Source organism: Bemisia tabaci, chromosome 1 (assembly GCF_918797505.1).
Source record: "Bemisia tabaci chromosome 1, PGI_BMITA_v3".
Taxonomy (NCBI): Eukaryota; Metazoa; Arthropoda; class Insecta; order Hemiptera; family Aleyrodidae; genus Bemisia; species Bemisia tabaci.
Genome location: NC_092793.1, coordinates 25,955,216 through 25,979,428, shown reverse-complemented (window position 1 = coordinate 25,979,428; position 24,213 = coordinate 25,955,216). Strand labels below are relative to the sequence as shown.

The window sequence follows — 24,213 nt, the reverse complement described above, 5'->3', positions numbered from 1 at the left end:
CGAAACTCGCCGCACAGTGAAAATGGCTATCGGAAAAAGGTTGCACATGAATTTTTTACCAAAATTGTAAATAGATATTGTGTGTTTTGTCATACATTTTGAATATTAAGGAATGCGTCCTACAGGAACTTAATTAGGAAAACAGTGGGACTACTTTCAAATTTCTACGTTTTGCACGAATAAAGATGAAAGCTTTTTAAAGTTACCGCATCATGTCCGACCTTTGTGCGCCGCGTCGCGTCGCGTCCCCAGGTCCAGCCATTGTAAATTCGATTCATTGACACCAGCTCTTTTCAATGCACCTTCCACCCTCCTCGCTCACTCTTCCCCAGCGTGGCCAAATCGGTCAGCGAATCTCATGGCGTCTCGCACTCGGATGGACTGGGAAATACCAGGTTCTGTTAAGGAACAGAAAATGTCCACGTAAATTAGGGAATTCTTCAGGGATTCGAGGCCGTACTCATAGGACCGGAGAAATAGAGTTGTTTAAGAGGCACTGAAAAAAAGGCACGAACTACATATATAGACATACCGTCCGTTCCGTGCGCAGAAGCCGAAAGTTCCGGGTGCTGGAGCCGTAGCTTCGACTGCTCCGGGTGCTACGCTCTGAACTTTCGGCCTCTGAATCGGGGGCGCGAACGGTACGTCTATGTGGCCCGTAAGCACGGCTTCCACGGCCAGAGTTTTTTTTTTTTTTTTTTTTTTTTTTTTTTTCAGTGGGTGTCTTAAAAGGAGGAGATGTCGAATATAATAAAAACTGCACGATTACGTAATTTATGGACTACCGCTTTCTAGGGAGCATCTGTAGAGCGGATCCAGGAATCTGTGGACTCTCCTTTAGGCAGATTATTAAAGATTTTAAAGCAGTCCGATTGTACATCGAAATGCGATACATTGTGTGGTCCAGATAGGGCTATGTCTATTCTGGTCGTGCCGTCATAGTTACAGTAATCAGACGTGCGACTGTCCGACGTGCGGTGCATTCAGTTAAAAAAAAAAAAAAAAATGATTCAATTGCGTTTGATGCCAAATTTCACAGAATTAACAGCATTTTTCAAAATTTTAGTCCATATATTCTGTGTGATTTCGCAGTGCCCTCACTAAATGACGCGTAACCCTTCAATTTTTAGTTTAGTCCAAAGACCTTGTAGGAACTTAAATTAATGAACCAGGTGGTGCTCTTATGCCAACTTTCGAAGAATTGAAGGCATTTTTTGTTATTTTTTTAAAATTTACAGTCCTTGAAAATGAGCTGTTTCGCGGAGCAAAGTGCCCTACTTTTGGGCCTCGTAATCTCTTGAATTTTGAGTTTAGTCCAAAGATCTTTTTGGAACTTAAATTAATGACCCAGGTGATGTGCTTGATGCCCATTGTTAAAGAATTAAAGACATTTTTCAAAATTTACAGTCTTTCAAAATGAGCTTTCCGTGTGATTTTGCTAAAAATGGACAATTGAGGGTAGCCTTCCCAAATTTTAGCGTACCTCAAAATCGTTGGACGTGCATAAGGAGACCATAGATATGGTGTTCTGTGAGAATTTTGAATGCAATCGAACAGATAGATTCTGAGATATCGCTGTAGATAGATTTGGGGGACGTCGGACGGACGGACACACATTTTTTCAAGTATGGTTATTTTTACTCCTGGGACCTTAAAACGTCTAGAAATGATGAAATTTCAACTTTTTTTTTTTTTTTTTTTTCTTGGAGGATGACAATACTTCCTCTCTACCCTATGGGAGCGAGAAAGTAAAAATCATGAATGCGAAAGACGCATCAATACGACGTCATCTAACGTTAGCCGCCCCGCTCCCAACTCAACCGTTCAGTTTTTTTAAGTCTTTTTTAAAGAATTGGCAACGATTCAGATATCACCCTCTTCCACCCCCTTGTCCCTAAGACCTCGAAGAATTCGACCTTTGGACGTCGTGAAGGGGAAGGGTCCTGTAGATGGGTGCTACGCCGGCCGAAGTGCTTATGGTAGGAATCCTCAAAAAGAGATCTCGTTTATAATTTATGTGATGTGATTTTGTCAAATTACATGTACGGAAGGTGCCTCATATTTCTGCATGAGTTGGGGTTGGGATTTCTGAAAATTAGTTGAATTTTTCAAAGTCTCTGCACTTAGTTTTTTGGCAGGAAGCTGAAGGAAGTCCGTTATATGTTAGTGTGTCAGAATTGGTGGATTATCTTTATATCGCCGAAGAATTCACTGAAATAATTATTACGGCCGTTCTCAGGCATGAGCGATCAGACGCAGGAACTTAATCGGAATGGAGAATCCATGGCTCAGATAACAAACAAGAAAGATACACTCATTAAAAGTAACTTGATCGCACAATCAATCACAGTTCATTGATTTATTTTTTTTCTAATTATAAATTTCAAGTCAAGAAAAGCTGTCTCTAAAAGTGATTCAAACAGCTCTGAAGAATTTAAAATGATTCATTTTGCCTGGCAATCTGTATGAAAAGAAACTTCTTTAGAGGTTGCACAGAGATTAATAATTTTTATTGCAACCTTATTTGTAGTAAATTTCCTTGAAGTCGCGTTTTTGCAGGATAAAGTCTTCTTAATTTGTGAGGAAAGCCTAAGTTGGAAAGAGCATTACCTATCTCCGCAGGCTGTGAAAAGCTAATTCTGCTGGCCAAAAGTACAATTTTAATCAATTGTTAATTGCTGTGCAAATATTGCAGAATTGTTGATGTGACTTTTAACTGTAAATTCCCAAAAAAGCAAGGGTTTTCGTTCATAAAAACTCAAAATTGAGTTATTGATACCATGTAAACATTTTAAGACATTAAGTGCTCAAAAACGTCAATAGTAATCACAGCAATTTTAACTTGAAATTCTTAGTTCAAAACATGTAGTTATTAAGAAACGCTGCAGTGAAAAATCTGAACTTCCGTGTTCAGGCGGGTACAAAATTACCGAACTATAATACAAATTACGCCCTCCATTGGCTGAAAAATGAAGTAAACGCTCGCCAACTATCCGCTAGGACACTCTGGAGTACCTATATTGAGAGAGTATGGCCACTTGAGTTACCACCTCTGATTGGCTCAGCCATCTTAGGCTGAATGGAGCCCTTAGGACCCAAAAATGGCGGACGCCATAAGTTAATGTAATGCAAAATGACTCAAAATGTAGTTGCCTTTGCTTATCGTAACGAGAAATTTACTCAAATGCACTATTGCGACATCTTTACATATTTTTAAGGCTAATCGTGTGCAATTTTTGAGAAAAATTATCTTAGATGTAGTAAGGTTGGCAGCAAGTGCGGTTGGTGATAACTGTCAAAAGTTGGCAATGACCCCCCTCCCATCCACAAAAACCAAAACAAAGCACCGCCATTTTTGGGTCCTAAGCCTCTCCATGGGGCCCAGTGGCCATACTCTCTCAATATAGGTACTTTAGGACACTCACAATCAGTCGCTCTATCCTGCCCAGCAAGAAAGACTCAAATCAGGAGAAAAATTATGTATAATAGATGTTATAGATAGGTGGCTCTTGTTTACTGCCATGCCGCGCCGATGGAAAACGCCATACGAACATTTGGGAGTTGCCGAATATTCTCCCATAAAATGTTTACTTTTAAAGAGAGCTATGATTAGGTATTCTCTCCTGGAATTTTCAGATAATTTAGACAGATTGCGAAAGCAATTCTCTGAAAAATCAAAGGAGTAATTTTCATAGATTTCTCTGAAAATTCGTATTTTATTAAAGGAAATGTGGCAACTTCCGAAGACTCATACGGCGTTCTTCCTTATAGTACGGCAGTGTCGTGATCTGGGAACGACCGCGATCAACTGATTAACGAGCTGAACTCCCAGAGCATAGCAGTGGTCGAAATATCTGCGAGAGGGTAAAGTCCAAAGAAGTGAAAAGGAGAAAACGTTCGCACATTGTTGCCATGTCGAGTTCAGCGGAATTTTTATCAGTAAAATTATAATTGTTTCAGAGTATCCCACTCTAGTTCGTAATGCAAAGCCCTCAAAACTGAGTGTTTTACTCAATTATTATTTCCCTCAGCAATTGATCAGAAAAATAGGAGACTATGTAAATTAATCAATTTAGCCCAAGCGTATAGCATCATCCCAATCACAACGCAGAAGTGAATGCGTTGAAAATGCAATTTTGTTTACATTGTATAATTACCTCTTAAAGATAAAAGTCTTTATGAGGCTGAACTTTCCAAAGGTCATCTCTTCGATATTTTATGAATTGAGAAATATTTGCAGGTGTCTAAAATGGAAACTAGCGGGTAATACAAGTCAAAGAATATCCGCGGTTTTTGAATTGAACACGATTGTAGGAGTAATGTCAGAATGGTAATAATTGACCATGAGGTTATTCGAAGAAATGCATAGCCGCCAAATTTTCACAAATTCAGTTTTCGACGGATGTATTCCAAGACACCAAGATATTCTATCAAAATAGCTCTTCTTTCAAACGTCTTTTCTTTTTCTATTTTAGAAAATATGCTTTTGTGGAGAAAGGGCGTAAAGTTAGAGCCACCTCTCTCAGCATAAGATGTCTCCTCGGAATAAAATCTATGGATAAATGCACAGACCATGATTTTTAATGTTGTCATCGAAGACGCATGCTACTTGACTGTCATTACACTTTCAAAAATTTTCAGCCCTAAATGGTTTAGTGGAAAGAGGGCGTATCCGCCAAAATTTCAAAATGTTTTCCTCTCTATTCCCCAATCCCGGCGCACCTCCTCGTGTAACCGTGGTCTTGTTAAAAATTGTATGTAGAAGATATAGGTCGATTTTTTTAAACAGAAATATGAATAATTGTCAAAAGATTCAAGTTTTTCTCATGTTTTCTCGAAATTCGTCTGTTGGCGGCTATCTCATTCTTCAAATAACCCGTTCAATTTTTCTTTAATATATATTTTAGTTAGGAAATAATGTATCCCCGTGACGTCATGAGACGGTAAATTTTCTCACTTTTGAATCTATTATTCTCGAATTTACCGTACTAAGAAAAAAAATCGTTGGAAAAACTAGTAATCCAGCTCACCAACCCCATTCATACTGTACTTCATTCAATTTTTTCTCGCAAATTCTCCATCATAGATCATTTTTAGAAGTCTCGCGATGAACTGGTGAGTCAGTCCCGATTAAGCAACATTGTACAAATAAGTTTCACTCGGAAGTAAATGAGGGTGCTATGTGGAATGCTCATTCACTCACGCGCCGAGGTAAGAGCGGTGGGAGTCCTGGGGCCCCTTGCACCTCCACCCCCACCCTCTCCCCCTTTCGCCGACTGAATGGTGTGAACATTCCTGGGGCCGTGGCTGTGGTGCGGTGGTCAAGAGGGATGGTGCTGGCGGTAGACTGCTTGACCCCGATCGTAAAAAAGGTAGCTGGGGTGAGGGGGAGGGACCGCGTAGGAGAGGCATGTCATTGATAGGCAGAGGGAGGCTGAAGCATACCGTCGAATGCCCCAACAGGTTACGCCGCAATGTTGCCAAGACAACCCAAAAGTAATCCACGACCCTCTAGCAAACCGGGTGGAGGTAATATGTAAAAGAAAAATGTGGAGCTGTGCTGTTATCTCGAAAAAGATCAGCCCCCTCTCACAAAAAATTCCAAAATATTTCGCTCCACTTACTGATCGCGATACTTGGCTTGATGGTCTCGGACCCTCCATGTTCATAGTTGAGGGGCTTGGAGGATAGGGCGCATGAGTGAAATTTTTGCTATTTCGAGAGAGGCGTGTTTGAAGTTTCGAAATTTCATGGACCCTTTTTGCGGAAAGAAAGGTCAAACTGACTTTTTGATGCTTAAAAATTTGAATTTTGGAGCGAATTATTCACAAAATATGCATCAAGACTAGTGTTACTTGAAATGATTAATATCTCAAGTTTTTCAAAAACTGCACTTATACGCCTTATTGTCCTCCAAGTCCCTCAACTGGTCTTTAAACTGCTCCGTAGCCATGATGGTTTTGATCCTGAACGCATAGTCACGAAAAAGACGATCGTAAGAAATGCCGAATAAAATTGAAGACAATAACTTCGAAAATAGAGGTTTTCAAGGGATTATGTAAACAATGAAAAATACTATAGAATACATTTTCTGTTCGTGAAAAACTTGGAAGTAGGTGCGAACTGCGATCTCAACAGTTTCAAAACCTGCAGAAAGTTTTATTTTGTATTTTTAATTGTTAGTAGAAGTGGGTAGGTGAATAATCATAATCAATTGCGAGAGTTTTTTTTTTTTTTTTTTTTTTTTTTTTTTTTTTTTTTCTTCAAAACTACACTGTTGAATTTTACTCGAATTTTATTAAAAGCGTCTTATTTATCATGCTATGTTAATGGTCTCTTTAAACCTCCCTTTTAAACAATGTAAACCGCGGAGACTCTAAGAAGAAGAGCTGTCTAAGAAAAGACTATACCTACACTGCCGTCGTAAGGAAGAACGTCGTATGTGCTCTCAGGCGTTGCCATATTGCCTTCAATAAAAAAAATAATTCACGCGAAAAAATTGGAATAACATTCCTCCACTTTTTCAGGCAATTTTGTTCACAATTTAATCTGAAGCATCAGGAAATTTCAAGGAAAAATATACACAATTTTCCGCAAAAATTGGCAACTCTCGAATGTTTATACGGCGTTTTTCCTTAGCACGGCAGTACAGCCATTACCATCGATATCTTCGACGAGACACCAAGCATCACAATGAACGAACCTCACCTTCTAACTATGCCCTATAATCTCTCATGTCGCCGATCAAAAGAATCCATTATCGATCCTCAAAACGAGGTAGGATCACTGATTAGAGCGTTTGCATATCATTCATCGATTCCGATTAACATCAAGCTTCAATTCGCGGATGCAGAAATTCGGCTCTCGTCGAGCAATTAAGTAAAACGAACCCTTATTACTTCGCCAATTTGTTAGGCCAATTTTTTGATCACATATTTATTATATCCTACAAATCAGCGATCGAAAGTCATTCTACGAGAAACAAATCTTAACTATCATGCGACAGAATGCCAGAATTGTGCGTGCTCGCCAGGGCGTCATATTAACTCTCTCCCGCACGGGAAAGTAATTAACATGACGATTACCTTAAATTCCTGGAGAACTGATTGGCCCAAGTCGATCATCCTTGGCGGCACGGTGTCCACCAGTCGAGCCACCAGCGCCGATCTACCTAGACGCAATCTTGTAAATGACACCTATCGATATCCAACGAAAGTCTCGTAACGGTAAAAAGAATTACTGAACATGCGGCTCGGCGCGGTCGTGGTGCCATAGTTTTGCTCAATTACACGCAGGAGGTTTCTTGATGATTATGTCATATCGATGACTATTCCGGAAACATGTAACTCAACTGCAGCATTTTCATTTGCGGTCATACTTAATTCTTTTAAGGAAAAGTTCACGGATATCATGACTTGAAATTCTTACGAAATAATAGAAGCATTTTTCGGTAAAAGGGTGCGTATAAGACTTCCAATGCTGCCAAGATCGTGCAACGTAGTTCTTCAGTTATAAGTAACTTATCCGGCAGTCCTGCTATGCATTTTTCCTTGGATCTGCCTGCTCCGAGTTTTTCCTCACTATTGTAAGAAAGTAAGTCGACTGTCACCAAACTCTGTGAAAAATTGCATAATCTTAGCATTATTACAAGCCTCGCGCGCCTTTTCACTGAAAAAGTCCTCAAGTATGACAAGGTGAAGAAAAACTCCCTAAAATTTAAGGAATAAGTAATACATATAGTGTATCCACCAAAAGAGTTATTTCTCTTTTAAAAACTAAAATGCGAGAGATCGTCCATGTGGCGACATTAAAGGCAAGCCTGTAAAGTGGCAAATGCCTTTATTTGAATTATTGGTCTATTTGATCAACGAAGTTTTTGGGATGAGAGTGATGTATTCATTTCGAATACATAACTATTTGCGTTCTTTGGCATGTTTATTGCCTATGCAGTCAAATTAAAGGCGAATTGCAGAGTACTAAATTTTGCAACTATGACCATACTAATATTTGTTGCTCACCCATACAATCAAAGACATAAAGACGGAGCGCTCGTATCTAAAAGCACGGGGAAAAAGTGAAGCTAGGTTCGGCGCTGCGCGCTTGTGTGAGTGTGTAAATGAGCGCGGGAATCCATGGCGGCAACGGAAATTTGATTTGAACTTGTCCTCTTGATTTTTCCTTATTTCTTCTTCGAAACGTGTTTTAAATGCTTAAAACGATTATATTAAGAAAGTTCGGTCTGCGTCCTAATATATTACACCTACTTTTGCTCGGTAACAGGCAGTAATCTCAGATAAAGTTAGTTTTTCTTCTGCTTATGGTGGTTCTGCAGGTTCAAACAGGCCGTTACAGTTCTAGATCTACGTTACTCCCAAATGAAATCAGTCGGTCGACGACGGACCGAAACTAACCTAAAGTTAATAAAATATGAGTGTGTACCTGAATTTGGGCAAAAATCAACCTAAAATACTTTGTTTCCGCAATTTTATTTATTAGTTCCCGCCCTACATTTGAATTCAAACTTGTCCCGATTTCGCCGCCAATCCTCTAGCCAATAGTAGAGGTGATTGAAAAGAAGCTCTAGAAGCTTCATTTTTTGCTTTTAGTGCTCCGTCTTTATGTCTTTGCATACAATCCCCTATCTGCACGAAGGAACTAATGAACGTTGTAAAACATAGGTTATTTTTTAAAATAAGTCGGAAATAGTATTTTATGATTGTGAACTGTAATCTAATTGTCAACACTCTTTTAAGAGCGAGAAAAGTTTCCGAAACATAAGACGATTTCAACCAGAGCGACGTGAGAATCAATCACTGCAGTTTTCAACCGAACGCGCCTTCAATTTTGGTGATACTCTACGCATTACCGTGGAGTTAGTTTAGTTGCTTGACCTAACCAAACCCAACTGAAATCGTCTGGGTTCATTACACCGAAAAAATATGCTGCTTTATCATTTTGGATTTCATCATTTCTGGTCCTAGACAATTGAAATAGTAGTTCCTAATTGCGAAATGTTGTCCAAACGGTTTATCGGTCATGGTCCAACATCGTTTATCAGTTCAATTTAAGCTTATGGAGCGATGTGAATGTGCGTGTTTCTCGAACGCTGCTCCTAGGTAACTTTAATGCATATGCGGCGAAATCAAAAGTGAGTTTTCATGTTAAACAATTAGATGGGTTAACAACCCAACAGGTATAAACAATTACAGCTCCATAACTTTTTCAATTATTGAGTTAAAATTTTCCGGTTTGGAATGTCATCGCGGGGCAAAACTTTTTACGGGATCACGACCCCCATCCCCGCTCAGGAGACAGAGACCCGAAATATTTACTTTTTCGAAGGGGGAACCCCCCGCTCCAATTGTGACACATCAAGTTATGTCGCATCGAGCGGGGGGGGGGGGGGGGGGGAGGTATTTTTTGCTCATCCCGGTATTGTCAAGCTCTGGTCCAATTTTTTATTTTTTGCATCAGATATTCAACCCGCTGAGACCAATTGTATGTTTTGCTTACAGGTCCGCAAAAAGAACAAGATCGTCGGGAAAGTCACTTGCCGAAATCTCGAGCTGGAGTGTCCAAAAGTGACGTGTGCTGAGCCCGTTCAGCTTCCGAAGACTTGCTGCAAACTCTGCCCCGAGGACTTGGACGGTGAGCGATCATCCATCAAGTCTTTACGATGTTTGTTCAGTGTACCCCGCGGATTTTTCACTCAAATCTCTGGGTTTTTTCTTTTTTCTTTGTATTATATTCTCTTCTTTCACTGCTCTTACTTCTAACGAGTCATCGTGAGAATGAGGAAGCAACGAGGGAAGATTAAAGGAGAGTAGAATTCTAAGACCGTGTCAATTGATACTATACAACTTTTAATCTTTTGGCATAATTAATTCAGAACGCGTGTGGGGGAGTTAAGTTGATGTTCTGAAAAAATCGCATACCTAAATATTTTGTGTTGGTTTTTCAAGAGGGTTATCTTTTCTCCGAAGAAAATTTCATATCGCTCAAAAAGTGCGATCTAAAATTGAAATACTGCTCGGTAGGTACCACTTGTGAATACTTACCTTTGCTGAAAGCAACAGATGATTCTTGGGAATTGTTGGGAAAACCAGGTTGGATCGTTTATGTCACGTCTTCACCCACATTTCAGCGTTAGCGGTGCCCCTTTTTTAAAATTCATTTTCTGAACTCACAGAGTGAAGTGAACTAATAAGCTTACAGGAATTGTTTCATTTTTTTTTTTAAACCATAAGTGACCAAGGAAACCCGTTTTGAAACTTTCACAAATGGGACCCGTTTGAAAAGATATTCTTCGTAGGCTCTGATGACGAAGCAGGGAGACAGAAGCGGCGTTTACTAATATCAGTTTTCTGGCAATATTTAGTGTAAGCAGCACAAGCTCCTACTTTACTTGGTATAATCGTGAAATGGCAAGCTCACTCCGAATATACTGAAAAAAGAGCTTTTTACCAAATCATAAGAGGTTACATTAACGCGTTATCAGTTCGCCTTCAATATTTAGTGTAGGCAACACGAGCTCCCGCGTGGTCGAATAGTGGTATCGTGTATAATCGTGAAATGGCAAGCTCACTCCGGACATGGTTTTTCACCAAACCGGAAAATGCTTCATTAACGCCTACGCCATGCGCTTGGGGGGAGGGGGATGGCGCGGTGAAGTTGTGTAGTACGTTTAGCTGCCGCTTGGTGCGCGGCGAATCGTTTTGTTTTGTTCGGACCGGGCATGGTGATAAAAAGGTTAGGTTGATGGTTGATGGTTGATTTCCTTTGGATTTTCCTAGAAGATTGAAGCCCAATCAATTTCTCGACAATGTTTCCGTCCAGTAAAATCTTTTTGATAAATTTAAGTGCACTTAAATCTGAGGCAATTATCTGGAAGCACATAGTTTGGTTCAAAATAAGTCGTTTCAAACTGATCGTGAGGTTAGAGCTTGTCAACAGAGAATGGGTAACAGTTGTTTTGACATTAATTTATTTATTTACTTTTAATGCTTAATGTGGATATTTCTCATTATCACCTATTGTCATCAGACCTGAAAGCCTCTATGCAAAGTCTCTAGGGAATAGAGGGTTTCTTAGGTGAATAAAATTAGAATCGGAAACTTTTGAACCCTCTGCATCAGTCCGCATTGCATTCCAAATTTTTATGAAGAGAATACAATGAGCTATTTTGTGTAATGTCTTCCAATGGCTGTGTAGCAGTATTCTAAACATGCTTAGAACACTGTCTTATTCAAATAGAAATTATTTGGCAAAAAGTCCCCTCTAGCCGAGGGTTGATTTTTTCACAATAAAATTCTTGGTTTAATTAACATCTTTTTCATCTCAGAATACTTTCTTTACACTGACAACTGCCCATTGGGAGGATTTTGTATACCTCTACAAAACCTAAAAATTCCTCTGAGAAGAATAGATTTTCCAAGATTTTCAGGAAATTTAGGAGCTTATTTTACCTGTTAATCCTCCCTCGCAATTTTGCTTTCTTTTTTATTTTAATTTTTCCAGCCAAGTTGCTCACCAAATTGTTTGTCCCTTCTGGACCTACTATCTATGGTCCTCATCTTCCTTTTGTATGAGTATACTTATTTTCACGAAGTGCGCCTTTTTAGTACCAATGTTTTTGTTTATCATTTTTCCCACAGATCCAAACTTTCAAAGTGCGGAGCCGATGAACGACTTTGATGCTACTACCAAAGATTGTAAGTTAAAGTCTCCTTCTAATTTTATTATCATCATGCAACTACTTTTTCTGTTGGAACTTTTTCTCTTGTTGTACTTTCTTTTTCTTTTTTTCTGTATAATAAATATTCATCCATCCTGCGTATTACATATGATATTTTAAAGGATCCAGCACAAAAAAAACACTCATACAGAATTCATTTGAATTAGTCAGTTTTTAAAGTATACGAAAGAAGTTGATAAGTAATATCGATGAGCTCATGGCACTTACACATGTAGATGATCTCTTCAGGTGATTTCTTTGACATTAACAATCTTGTTGGTTTGATTTTCAGATTTTGTGACTTTATTATCAAGTGATTCTTCACATCAATTCAACCGTGGACAATCCTTGCTCAGTGTCAAAGGAAAGCAAAGTAATGTGGCTACTGGACGATTTGTGTTTTATCAACGAAATCTGCATTACTCTTTTTATTCAACATCGCAACCACATCGAATCCAATTCACTGACTCAGTTGGCAATATTCTTGAAGAAAAGGTATCGTATCATAGCTGCTTATCCTCTAATTTTTGTCTTTGCCTCAAAGGGAGCATGGGCAAAACTAGGAAAGTTTTGCTGGGAGGGGACCAGAAGGGCAGTTAATGTGGGGAGGAATCTGGGGGACACTTAGAGACACCCTGCCCAAACTAAGGGGATCTATACAGTCCTAGAAAAGGGTTTGGGAGATAGCTCTATCATCGAAAGGGGTCGTGGGGGTCCTCTTAGGAAAATTTTGAAGAATTGTGTCTTCTCAGAAACAGTTTTCAGTTGTTCATGCCGAAAAATTGATCTAGTACAGGTTGTTTCAAAGATAAAAAATATGTCACGCACCTACTCAGCAGAATACCTCATATTTCTTGAGAGGGGCCAAGTATATAGCTGGGGTGGGAGCAAATCCCTTAGTTCAACCCATGGGAGGGAAGCTTTCCTTTAAGTTTTTTTTTTTTGTGTACCCCAGGAAGAAATTAAAACATGGGTGAACAAGGATGTTTAAATTCCTTCTTATTGTATTTGTACATTTGGGCTATGTTTTTGTTTGCTTTATCGTTCTATTTTTGTCAAGGATCATTCAAGTTAAATCTCTAAATGGATAAATTTCAACTCATGTCATTGAAACAACCATTATCAAAAATATTTCCCCGCTTTAATGATAAGGACTAAAGTAATTGCATCCATGAAAAGCCGTCATTGCTCTTTGAGTACCAAGTAATTTGCTTTTTTTCCACTATTTTACTCACTGTTCTCTCCTCTCATTCACTCTTAGGCAATATCTGTCAGTTCTGAGTACCAAAATATCACCAACAAAGTATGTGGAGTATGGAGAAGAGTGTCTCACGACTACCAGAAAATGTTGCAACAGGAAAAAATCCTTGTGTCATTATTGTGGGATCAAAATAGTGATGCTCTCACTGGTCAGCTTGTAAGGTTCGTAAGTCTCTTCAGCTTATTCCGTAAATATTGTGAATGCTGAATATTGTTGTTCAAAAGAGGAAAAGCGTAAGAATGCTGTGAGATGAAGCTCAACAATTTATGAATAATAGCTAATCATCAACAATTTTATGATTACCCCAGCAGCAATAAATCCTAAATATCTTGTTACAACCTCTAAATTCAAAAGAAAACTGTCTTGTGTAATTTTTAAAAGTTTTATATCTGTCTATGTATTTTTGTAAATTTTTGACATTCGTGTTTAGTTCTGTGATGCACGTTTTGAAAATCACCACTAATTTTGCACCAATGTACATGATGTTTCAAATATTTCATCTTTTTTTTCTTTCTTTTTTTCATATTTTTCATCTTTATCTTAACAGCACGCGAGATGCGTTTTTCCAGTTATGTTTCAAATACATTAACATGGATGCCAATTTTTCAAGTTGAAATTCTAATTTTTTTTTTTTCATTTTCTCTCGTAATTGCAGGATGAATTCCATGTCGGAGGAACTTTTCAGTGCATTGTTAGAAAATGATGATTTGAGCATGGGCCACGGTGCTGGCACTGCATTGATTTCCCTTCAACAAAACTCAGCTACGCTCCACATAGTTCTCCTATTTAGTGGAATATTTTCACCGCAGGATGTTTCCAATGTGAATGTTTCTGTAAAAATTGAGAATCCACTTAATAATCACGTCCATACGAACAAGGTGAATTTAATGGTCTCCTTAATTTAGCCAGATGAATTTAAAAAATTGAGCAAGTATTCTTGAATGTTCATACGCAATCCTTCAGCTTTTCTGAGACTTTTAAATCATCTGGTGTTCTATCATTTTTCAAACATTTTAATCGTGAAACGAAGTTTCAAAGGTTGCTTCAATTTTACCTTTAAAGCATCAAGAATGAGCATGCACCTTTACTTAGTCACTAGGGAGTGAGTTGTTGACATAACAATGAATATAATTCAATTAATGGATCAAGACAGGTTTTCACCCTGCCAAGTATTTGTCATGTTTCCAATTAGAATAGTGCAGCATGAATATCCAAAGTGCTGCAAAATAGTGTGGACCCTGCTTTATTCCACCGATTTGTTACTCTTAGGATTCAGGCCACACTTTCAGTGTTTTTTTCTTGTATACTTAACTAATTTTCCAGAAAAACTCACCAAAATCTAACTTAGAATGTTTCTTTTCAACAGATTTTACTGGTCAAAAAGCCATCCAATGAGCTAAATCAATTAGAATTTAATGCTGTTTTACCCCCGCCATTATTGAATGCATTGGTAGACAAAAGAATATCCTTAAGTGTACTGTCTCGGCATTCGCATGTACGTGTAAGTGGCAAAATTCAGCAAAGCGCAGTTTGTGAGATTTACCAAACAATTCTCTCGACGGATCCAGCTTCTAATGCTATGTGAGTTCCAATCTGCTTATCATTTTCAGCTGCACTGGAAACAGATCTTTTTTTCTTTGGCTGATTCATCTATGATAGCTTGGGATTAAGAGACTGCCTTATCAAACCACTCTGAATGTGTTGTGAAAATCCATTTTTCCATCCATTTCCCTATTCTCTTCCTACAAATCAATTTTTTCAAAAATCTCTCTCTTACTATAGCTTACCTACTATGAAGATAATTTCGTGTATTTAGTGAAGAACATTGTTTTAACCAACACCACGTTGGTCCGAACTACCTGTTAGATATTTTATTGATCAATAGTTATTTTATTCCGAAGTCTTCTGTTGCAGAGTTCCAAACCTCCGTAAAAACTTAAGAGCTGTTTAAAGCTTATCATGCTAAAGGGGTCGTAAAGAACATCATACAAGCAAAAAACATAAATTAGTCCGAGCTGAATTCCTTTATTTCATATTCAAACTCCCCTTTACCTGCTTCTTTTTTGTTTGTTAATGATTTGTCCAATTATTAATCCATATTTTATTGCTAACAGGTCTAATGCATCAGGTTTAAGTTGGATTTTTATGGATCAAGGAAACAAGCTTCATTATCATATTCAAGTCAATAGTGCAGAAAATGTGACAGCGGTCTCTTTGAGTGAGTGTATTAAGAGTTTTCTCTTTTTATTTTAATAATATTTTGTCAGATGTACTTTAAGTTTTTCACAATAACTAAAACCGGGGCAGCTCTAAAAATTAATCTGACAATCGATGTCAACACAAATCTTTGAGCCTCCAGTTACCTTGTCAGACAAATATTCCTGTAACCTTCAGAAACCTTTTTGATAAAATACCTCTTCAATTGAAACACATATTTCTCTTTGACTGGATTCATAACTTTATCAGGTGTTTGTTAACATATTTCTCTTTTGCTTTATGAGTCTTATCATTCTCTTTTGATCATTAACTTAAACTGATCGCTTTTTCTTTTCATTTGTTGCTAGTTTCCATGCAAAAACAGGTGACAGTTCGAAATTTACGGCCATCTCTCAAAGCAGGCTGGATCAATGGTACTCTGAGCAAACTTTCTCCATTACAACTGAATATGCTACGAAAAGGTGAGCTTGGAATCATCATTGAAGGACCCAGCAAGGAGAGTATAGTGCAAGGTACACTCCAAGGAAGACTTGTTGCCGAAATGGTTGGTGTCTCTGGTCCCACCCTCTTGATAAAAGGAAACGCGACAAACGAACCTGCAAATCTAACAGGCCTAGTTTGGGCTGGATTCGACTTGGAGTGTACTTTACTGTATGAGGTAAGTGATCATTTTCCCCCCTTTCAATGGCAATTTATGCCAGTATCTTACCCTAACTTCGTTCTATAAAAAAAGTCACCAAATTAGCTGGGTCTCCGATAGGGTGGCTCTGTTAAAGTTTGAACCTTCGAATCCACTAACAACCTCTATTTCCTATTACTATAAACTCCCGACTATTCAAACACGGTGTTGTCGGAGCTCTGGATTATCTGAACTGTTGTGGCAAAGTAGGCGCAGCAGAACCTGGGAACTAATGAACTGCGTTGATACAAGTGAAGTGAAAGAAGTAAAGATACATCAGAGTCTAGAGAGTAGTAATTATTGATTTTCAAACTGTTAGTAAATATACTGTGTCTCAGCTATCTAGAGATCTCAAAGTTTCAAATAATTAATTTTTGAATTAGCTTTTCAGAGGAAAACAGAAATTGTAGCTTGTAATGCGTACCTGATCTCCCGGAAATTTTTTTATCAAGTTTCTTCTAGACGAGTAGAAACTTAATAAAAACATTTCAAGGAAATCAGGATACATAAGTATACTGTACGATTTAAAGATGTCTGATCAAGAAAGACTTCCTAAATTAAAAGAAATTGTTCCTGTTTTTGATTAAAAATATTTTTACATATTGAACATTTCTCTCATCATTGTTTAAATAGGTTACACTTGGTGGTTTGAATCTCAGCAACCGTTCTCTACAGTTACACATGGAGGATGTCCCAGTCTTGGTTGATGGTGCCCCTGTGAAAAGTAGATTGTTGAAAGAATTCACTGGGTCATCAGTTGGAGGAGTCTCAGTTAGTTTAACGGACGAAGAAATGGCAATCATAAGTGCTCATCTTGTATCATTTGTGATCTTTGATGTGAACTTGGATGCTGCTCCATTACGAACACCTTGGAATCACGTAAGTTTTACTTTAAGAATTTGGATTGATAGCCTCACCTTATTTTCACTGAAAAGCAAGTTCATGCTGCATCATGTTCATTCTTGAAAATGCATCACACTTCCTCTGAAAAGCAAGTTAGGGGCCGTTCATAAATTATGTGACGCTCTCAAGGGAGTGGGGGTTGAGGAGAGTGTTACGACCATGAGAGTAAGGCAAGTGCTTGTTAACAAGATTCGAAACAATAAATCAAGAGCTAAATTATTTTTCTTCTTTATGGTACAATTTCAGGAATTTTCTAGAATTTTGCAGGAAAGTAAGTCCTCAAAGACCATAGGATTATTGATTCTTTTCAATTGTTGGCAAGCAGCAAGCAAATCCTTGAAATCAATTATTGTCAATTATCAATTATTAAGTTTTAACCATTCAAACAAAACTGTCCCAATAGATCATAAAAGTTGAGAATAAAATCGGGGAAATCTCTCCAATCTTTCTCTAAAATTCTCTGGACACTCTAATTTGGTTCCTGTCATGACTGCTCTTAAAAATTCTGGTTTTTCTGAGTGGAATTTTTGCTCAGAATTTTTCATCTCCAAAGCTTTACAAATTTGTATTGTTTCCTTCAATTATCTTATAATTTTTCTTTTTAGTTACCAGTTCCTGAATCCTGTCTACCTCAATCAAGCAACACCCTGTCACTGTTGAATTTTGCCAGTGATGATGCTCAATCCAACGATATCGAAGGATATGATAAGTGTTACCACGGGAACAAGTTCTATGAAGAAGGCTCGCAATGGGAGTCCTCTTTAGAACCATGCAAAATGTGTCACTGCCAGAAATCTCACGTGGAGTGTACGCCTTATGTTTGTCCTCCAGTTACCTGTCAGCACCCTGTGAAGAGACCCGGCGAGTGCTGTCCTACCTGCCTTCGTAAGTAATTTTTTATATTAAATTCCATTTTTATGTCCTATACCAGCCTCGGCAAGTTTCATTCTTTTATCTCTCAATAGACAAGTAGAAAAAATTGAAAGAATTCGGTATCTGAAGGTATCAGAAAATGATCTCTGTAATTTGTTACCTGATATACTCTACACTCCTTTTAGTGCTTAAAACTTAAATGCTGCACCATTTGCAATGAAACGACTCGAATGGTACTTTTTTGATCCACGGTCAGTAATTTCGAATTATCCACAACACCTTTCGGTCCCAATTAACGCGAATAAGTATGGTCCTACTGCTTATATTATTTGAACTCACATCCTCTCTCCTTCGTAAATTTACTATAGCACCTTGATTGACAGGTAATTAATTACTTACTTTACATAGTCTGTTTTCTGTTTTATCACCATGCACCACTCTCAATACACATCATCAAGTGAAGGTCTGAAGTATTAATTATGAATTTCTCATTTTCAGGTAGCTTCCATAAACAAGCCCTCGCAATTGCATCCAGGAGATGTGTTCTGGGCAATCAAATGTATCTCCCTGGATCCTCGTGGTATCCCTATTTACCTCCCAATGGATTTGATACTTGTGCTGTCTGCACTTGTAATGTGAGTCTTTGATATCCAGTAATATTTTTTTATTTCATACTACCACGCAGTCAAACTAGATACTATATATAATTACATAATCATGGTATCCATTAATTGAAAATATGTTAATTGTCTCCTGTATTGAATGATAAACAAACCTTTTTCGGCAATTCGATGTTTCCCCTGTCTTTCTAAAAACCAGGTAGAGAGCCTGTTGCGTCCATCTTCTAGTCCTGAATCAGTCTGAAAATTTTCTTCTTACGAACATTTTTTTCCTGATAATTATTACCAAATACAAAAAATTGGACACTATAGTTCCTGCTTCCTGAACAACTTCAAAGATGAGATGAATGATGTTGGCACAACTGGAAGCTTATCAATGAATAAGAATCACCTAAGGAAAAGAATGGGATCAAATTAAACGGATGTAGGTATGATGTATGCAAGTGTAGGGTTGAAACAAGTGAAAAATTAGACAATAGTAGTATAAGTAGTGACAATAACGCATCATGCCTCATGCCATCATGCTTATTCATTCAGCAGCCACTAGTCAGCAAAATTCTGCCGATTATAGAAGAAAAAATGAAGCTCCATTTGTATTTATAACAAAGGAATTACTCACTGTTAAAATCCAGCATAATATGAATTACTCTATAAAAAGCAACTCTCACTTCAGCTGCTTAATGGAAGGTTAAAAATAATCCTGTTAAAAACTGAATTAACATTATAACTCCCACTAAAGAACCAAAATTTCGAAGATAAGAAATATGTATTAGTAGGTAAACCCAGATCTACAATAAATATATTTATCTGATTTAACTTACATGTACGTGTAAGTTTATAGTACAAAAAAAAAGTAATTAATTTATTTATGTTTTTTTGTTGCGGGTTGCATCCAAAGCCAATATCCATGTGTCATTGTATACTCCTATTTTGAGGGTTTTTTTTTTTGTTATTTTGAAAAAAAGAAAGTTGTTCTCAGGTACTCATGGTGTATAAAATATCACTAATTAACTAACAGGAGCCATTTTTTTCCTTCAGGCTATTTCTTTGGAAGTGAGATGTCCTAGGCTCAAATGCCCCCCGCTTAACTGTGAAGAAAAAATGGCAATAAGGCCAAGTAAGACTGCTTGTTGCAAAGTCTGTCCACTCTCAAAACCACAATCAGAATCACCAGAAGAGCTTGCCATGATGCACGATGAAGCGCGAGAAGAACATGACAAGGAGGCTGAAATCATTGCCGAGGGTGGTTGCAAAGATCCTTTGGGAAAACTGTATAAGAATGGTGAGCAGTGGCATCCTCAAGTCTTTAAACAAGGTGCTTTCAAGTGCGTCATTTGTCAGTGCAAGGTAAGAATCTTCGACAACTCTCCCTAGTTTTCTCTTACAATGCATCGTTCCTCTGACATAAGGGCGTATCTAAGTTTCTACACCAGCCCTTTTCTAGTATACTTCCATGTATTGCAGGGCTCATGTGGAAATAGACTCATACTGTTACGTCAAAGGTTGATTGAACTAAGAAATTCTCGAGCTGGAATAACTTTGGAATGAAGGTATCTCAGGGTGGTAGTTAGTTTAACTACCCTTTTATTTCTAACATTTATCTGTCGAGCAAAAATGCCTCACCGTATCCAAAATACTTCAGCTCCAATTAAGTTATAGTCTGCGCCACGAAAAGTGGTGGGTGAGGGGCGGAGCTGGTTGGCCGGTCTAGTCTATCGTTGAAGGGTTGAAGCGCAGGTGATGGCCGAGTCGTTACTCCGTCTCAACTACGGGCTAATACCTGTGCTTCAACCCTTCAACGATAGACTGAACCGGCCGACCAGCTCCACCCCTCACCCGCCACTTTTCGTGGCACCGACTATAGGCTATTTTTTTCATAAGATGTTCTTTTTGACCTTCTTGTTGCTCTAAACCTGCAGAGCATCTTATGTGTCACTATTGAGAAAATTGTACTTGCGAAATGAACTTCTTTTATGCTTATTTCATGTGGAAGGAACTGTGCGCCCTTAACTTAGTTTCAAAAGGGCATGAATCTATAATGTGAAAAGGATAGTGTTGGTCTTAGCTTCATGTGCAGGGCTGTACTCCTCTATACAATTCTTTGTTACTCATCCAATTTCGAATGCCTAGAGGTGCCTTGAAGTTCCTTTTTGCTTTCTTACATTTTGGTAGACGCTCTATGGTAGTTCCCACGAATCCATCGTAGGGGGGGGGGGGGGGGGGGAGTCCACCAATTTAAACTTGGTTTCTAGATGACTGCATCACCAAGATTCTCAATATTTAAACCTAAGTTTAAGCTTAATTTCTGCCCTCTTTATATGTAAGTATATTTCTAAAAGCTGTCATTTCCTTTCTTTCAGGACAGCAAAGTGAAATGTGCAAGGAAAAAGTGCACAGCATCCATGTGTGAAGATGAGTGCTGCCAATTCTCCTGTCAAAAGGTGAAAAGATAGAAGTTGACAAGAGACTAATGTCTTCTGTTTCATAGTTCCTGTTGTAATTTTCCAATTCTCTGACTGAATCATCTTGTTTTTAAATATGCTTTGTTATTTAGGTAAGTTATCATAAGCTGTCATTGCAACTGTAAATATGTATGTATGTATATACCTACTACTTTGTAGATAATGTTTTATTTGTTAGACCCCGGTTATGTTTTCTTTGCAGTACATTCAGTACTTCCGGATTTCATTGAAAGTGATTGTATCAATCCTCGTATTAAATCAATGGTAGAAAATTGCTCAAATCCTTTTGCACTGGTTTAAGTGGTTATTTATTGTTCTTGTTCTCAAGTAGCATTTTAGTCATAACTGATGGATAGAAAAAAGAGGAAAAATGTACATTACCTATTTTAATTGTAGTGCTACGTAAAAACTGAGGCTCATAAGATTTCAGATGAACTCATTGGAGGGATTCAATAAGAGTTTTGCAATATTTTCCAAATAATTTTTCTGTATGCTTTATCAAGTACCAATCAAATTCTATGAATGAGCCACAAGACAGTGTAGTATTTTAAGTGCTACAAAATATGTTTTGTCTGCATTTTATCCAAAACACATTGAACATCTTCAAAGTCAGCTTGTAAATGAGAAAATAGCATAGGTAGCTTCCTTGACAGTCCCCTTAGATAGCGGCTTTTGTGTGTGGCATTTTGATGGTGCATCTTGTACCGCATCTAGTTCCATCATTAAGATCTTACATTAAGCTGGTTTTAGCGTAATTTCTTATTTCGTTAATCTATATATTCATTTTTTCTGGGAAGCTTTCTCTTGCCATATTATTTGTCCTGGTGTTATGATTAATATAATCTAAAAATGAAAAGGAGGTTACCATAGTCTTCATGAAATAAGGCACTGTTTAGTTCCAGGCATTTCTAGCCGAAGTATGACTTTTTGAAGATTTCAAGTTCTAACATATTCTTAGATTTTCTCGTCCAATTCACTCCCTTGCATAACTTTTTCACTGTTCACAAAATCAGTGGTTCCTGAAGTAAGGCCCATTTAGAACCTTGTTTAGCAGCTCATAGAAAGTAATTGAAAGCTTCACAGAAGAACATAGAGAAAAGCATTTTTGAGAGTTGGAAGAAAGCAGGGAGGAAAGTAAGAAAAAAGTACAGTCTAACTCTCAAAAAAAGTTTGAGCAAAATTTTGGCAGACATGGATTCCTAACCTCTAGGCTCTCACTTTCACAAACCCTCATACAAAATTGTGATTGTTCTAGTAATTTACTCTTTGTGATTTATATCTCTTACATATATGTTCTTTCATTTTTGTCCCTTTTGAAAACTTTTGTTTTCTTAAATTGAATCAAAACGGAAGTTTTTATGATGAAACTTTGAAAAGGGGTGCATGGAAGTACAAATAGAAAGCTTCTGTAAGAAAACCAAAGTAATGACAATCTACTCTTCTTGAAATATTTTATATGAATTTCATATTATCAATCGAACCAAGTAAAATGACTGATTTTTTTTCTTCTTTTTTTTTTCTTTCTTTCTTTCTTGAAATAAATGCAACTATACCCTCAGCTTATACGTAGTGACTTCAATAATATTTTCTCCATATGCGTAGTCATCTTGAATTGTATATAGACGTAAACATAATTACAATGTACATATAGGAAAGGTATCCATTTTCAAAGAATTATTTCTAAGCTCGACTTGTGCCACCCAAGAAAAAAATTTATGATTTGATGCAGTTCACAAATGTTTTCTTAGTGTGAATCTGGCATTGAAAGAAAGTTTCCAAGTAAGGCAAAATTTTAGGACAAAGCTTATTTCAAAATTCTACAGGTCATTTCAACAGATCTAAATCAGAACCAGCTAATTTTATCTATCAACTTCATTTCTAATTTAAAAAAATTACCCGCCAGATAGGTAGAAAAGGAAGATTTTTTTGATAAAATCAAGCTGTAATGTATCAAGAGATCACATTACTAATAGAAACATTTTAGGCCTTCGGAAATGCTTTTTTCCCAAGAGTCGGCGGCTTCATCGTCCATTTTTGCTAGTTTTAGGCGGATCTAGGCATTTTTTATTTACGTATCCAATGTTTTTGGTTACTGATATTTTTTGAGTTTTGCACTGCCCATTTTTAGAAAATCTGATCATAAGTTTTTAATTACATATTGCACAGTTTTACAATCTAGTTTTTGAAACTCAGATTATGATCCGTTATTAAGTCAGAAGTATGGCAGAAATAATTTCAAGAATTGATAAACAACTGTGGAGATTTATCTGTCCTACTTTTGCCTTTTTAGTTATTTCAACCTCTAAGTTTTTAATTAATTGTTTATCTGTGGAGTGGCAGTTTGCTGAACACAATGCTTGGATGCACCTAAGGCTTTACCCTGGGAAAAATCGCATTTCAAACTGTGCTGTAATTTGTACATTTGTAAAAAAAAATGGCTAGGTTTTTGATCTGACGACTGATCTGGCCAATCATTGGTCATCTTACCATTTAAGGTTTTTAATGCACTTCATGAATATTCAAAAATTCCATTTTAAGAAACATAATTTGCACAATTCAGCTGTTTTAACAATTGAGACCCAGCTAATTGAATGCAACAGAAATTCCATTGTCTTCAGCTTTCAGTAGGAGCTAAACGTAACAAGCAAAATTGTTGCACACAGCAAGCCATTCCACTGAATTTACCTCAATTCTACTTAGTTGCTCTGTAACGTTTTATTTTAGTGTGTAGTTTTATCCATTCATTCCTTGAAAGTTAATACACTTTCTATTTTTACTTTCCTTTCTTTTCTAATTCTCTCGCGAAACAACTTCAATTTTTTTTAATAGTTTAATGTGTTCGGTCAGAGTCTTACTTTTTAAATTTAAACACATTTTATCTGAACCTTGAAACCTTTTCCTCATTTGATTGAAGATTTTTCTCTTCTCTACAAGCTAGTGAGGTAATAAATTTTACATATTTTTCTGTCTTTGTAATTACATTTTACCTTACATAGGTACCCTGTCTGACTTTGGTAAGAAGTAGATTAACTACTCACTAAATTGTACAAAAAATCATTCCTATTGATTTGATCTTATTTGATTTGACTGAATAAATTTTTATGTACTCAATTATTTTTCTTTTTTCTCCTTTTATGTGTACATCTCTCCTACCTGCTTGGTCATGCACCATGGTTGCTAAAATATTGTATTTTTCACATTAGACTGTATTCTCAACCAAGATAGTAAAATTGAAAGAGGCAATTTTTTTTTACGAAAATTGAAATCTTTCTGTAGCCTTTCTGCAATCTTACCAAATAAGAAACCTGCTTAAAACTTGGAGTAAATTTTCTTATCAACATGGTAGCAAAAATTATGTTGCAATCATTTATGTGGCTTTGCAAATAAGTTCGCAATCGTACCCTTTTAGCAAGCTTTTTTCAGTCATAAAAGAAAAACATCTTAATCCTTTTTCGTCGAAATTT

General features: G+C 37.2%; 1 protein-coding gene across 1 annotated transcript in view; it reads left to right on the top strand.

Moving 5' to 3' along the window:
* Window positions 1–22,280, top strand: part of LOC109041315 (dorsal-ventral patterning protein Sog) — a 32,590-nt gene extending 10,310 nt beyond the window's left edge. The window contains exons 3-15 of the mRNA XM_019057632.2: window positions 9,516–9,648; window positions 11,655–11,711; window positions 12,027–12,229; window positions 12,996–13,156; window positions 13,651–13,873; window positions 14,362–14,576; window positions 15,110–15,213; window positions 15,560–15,870; window positions 16,525–16,770; window positions 17,400–17,679; window positions 18,166–18,302; window positions 19,326–19,634; window positions 20,648–22,280. Coding sequence (XP_018913177.2) covers window positions 9,516–9,648; window positions 11,655–11,711; window positions 12,027–12,229; window positions 12,996–13,156; window positions 13,651–13,873; window positions 14,362–14,576; window positions 15,110–15,213; window positions 15,560–15,870; window positions 16,525–16,770; window positions 17,400–17,679; window positions 18,166–18,302; window positions 19,326–19,634; window positions 20,648–20,740 — 2,472 coding nt within the window. The 3' untranslated portion in view covers window positions 20,741–22,280. The remainder of the gene's footprint in view (window positions 1–9,515; window positions 9,649–11,654; window positions 11,712–12,026; window positions 12,230–12,995; window positions 13,157–13,650; window positions 13,874–14,361; window positions 14,577–15,109; window positions 15,214–15,559; window positions 15,871–16,524; window positions 16,771–17,399; window positions 17,680–18,165; window positions 18,303–19,325; window positions 19,635–20,647) is intronic.
* The last annotated feature ends 1,933 nt before the right edge of the window (window positions 22,281–24,213 follow it).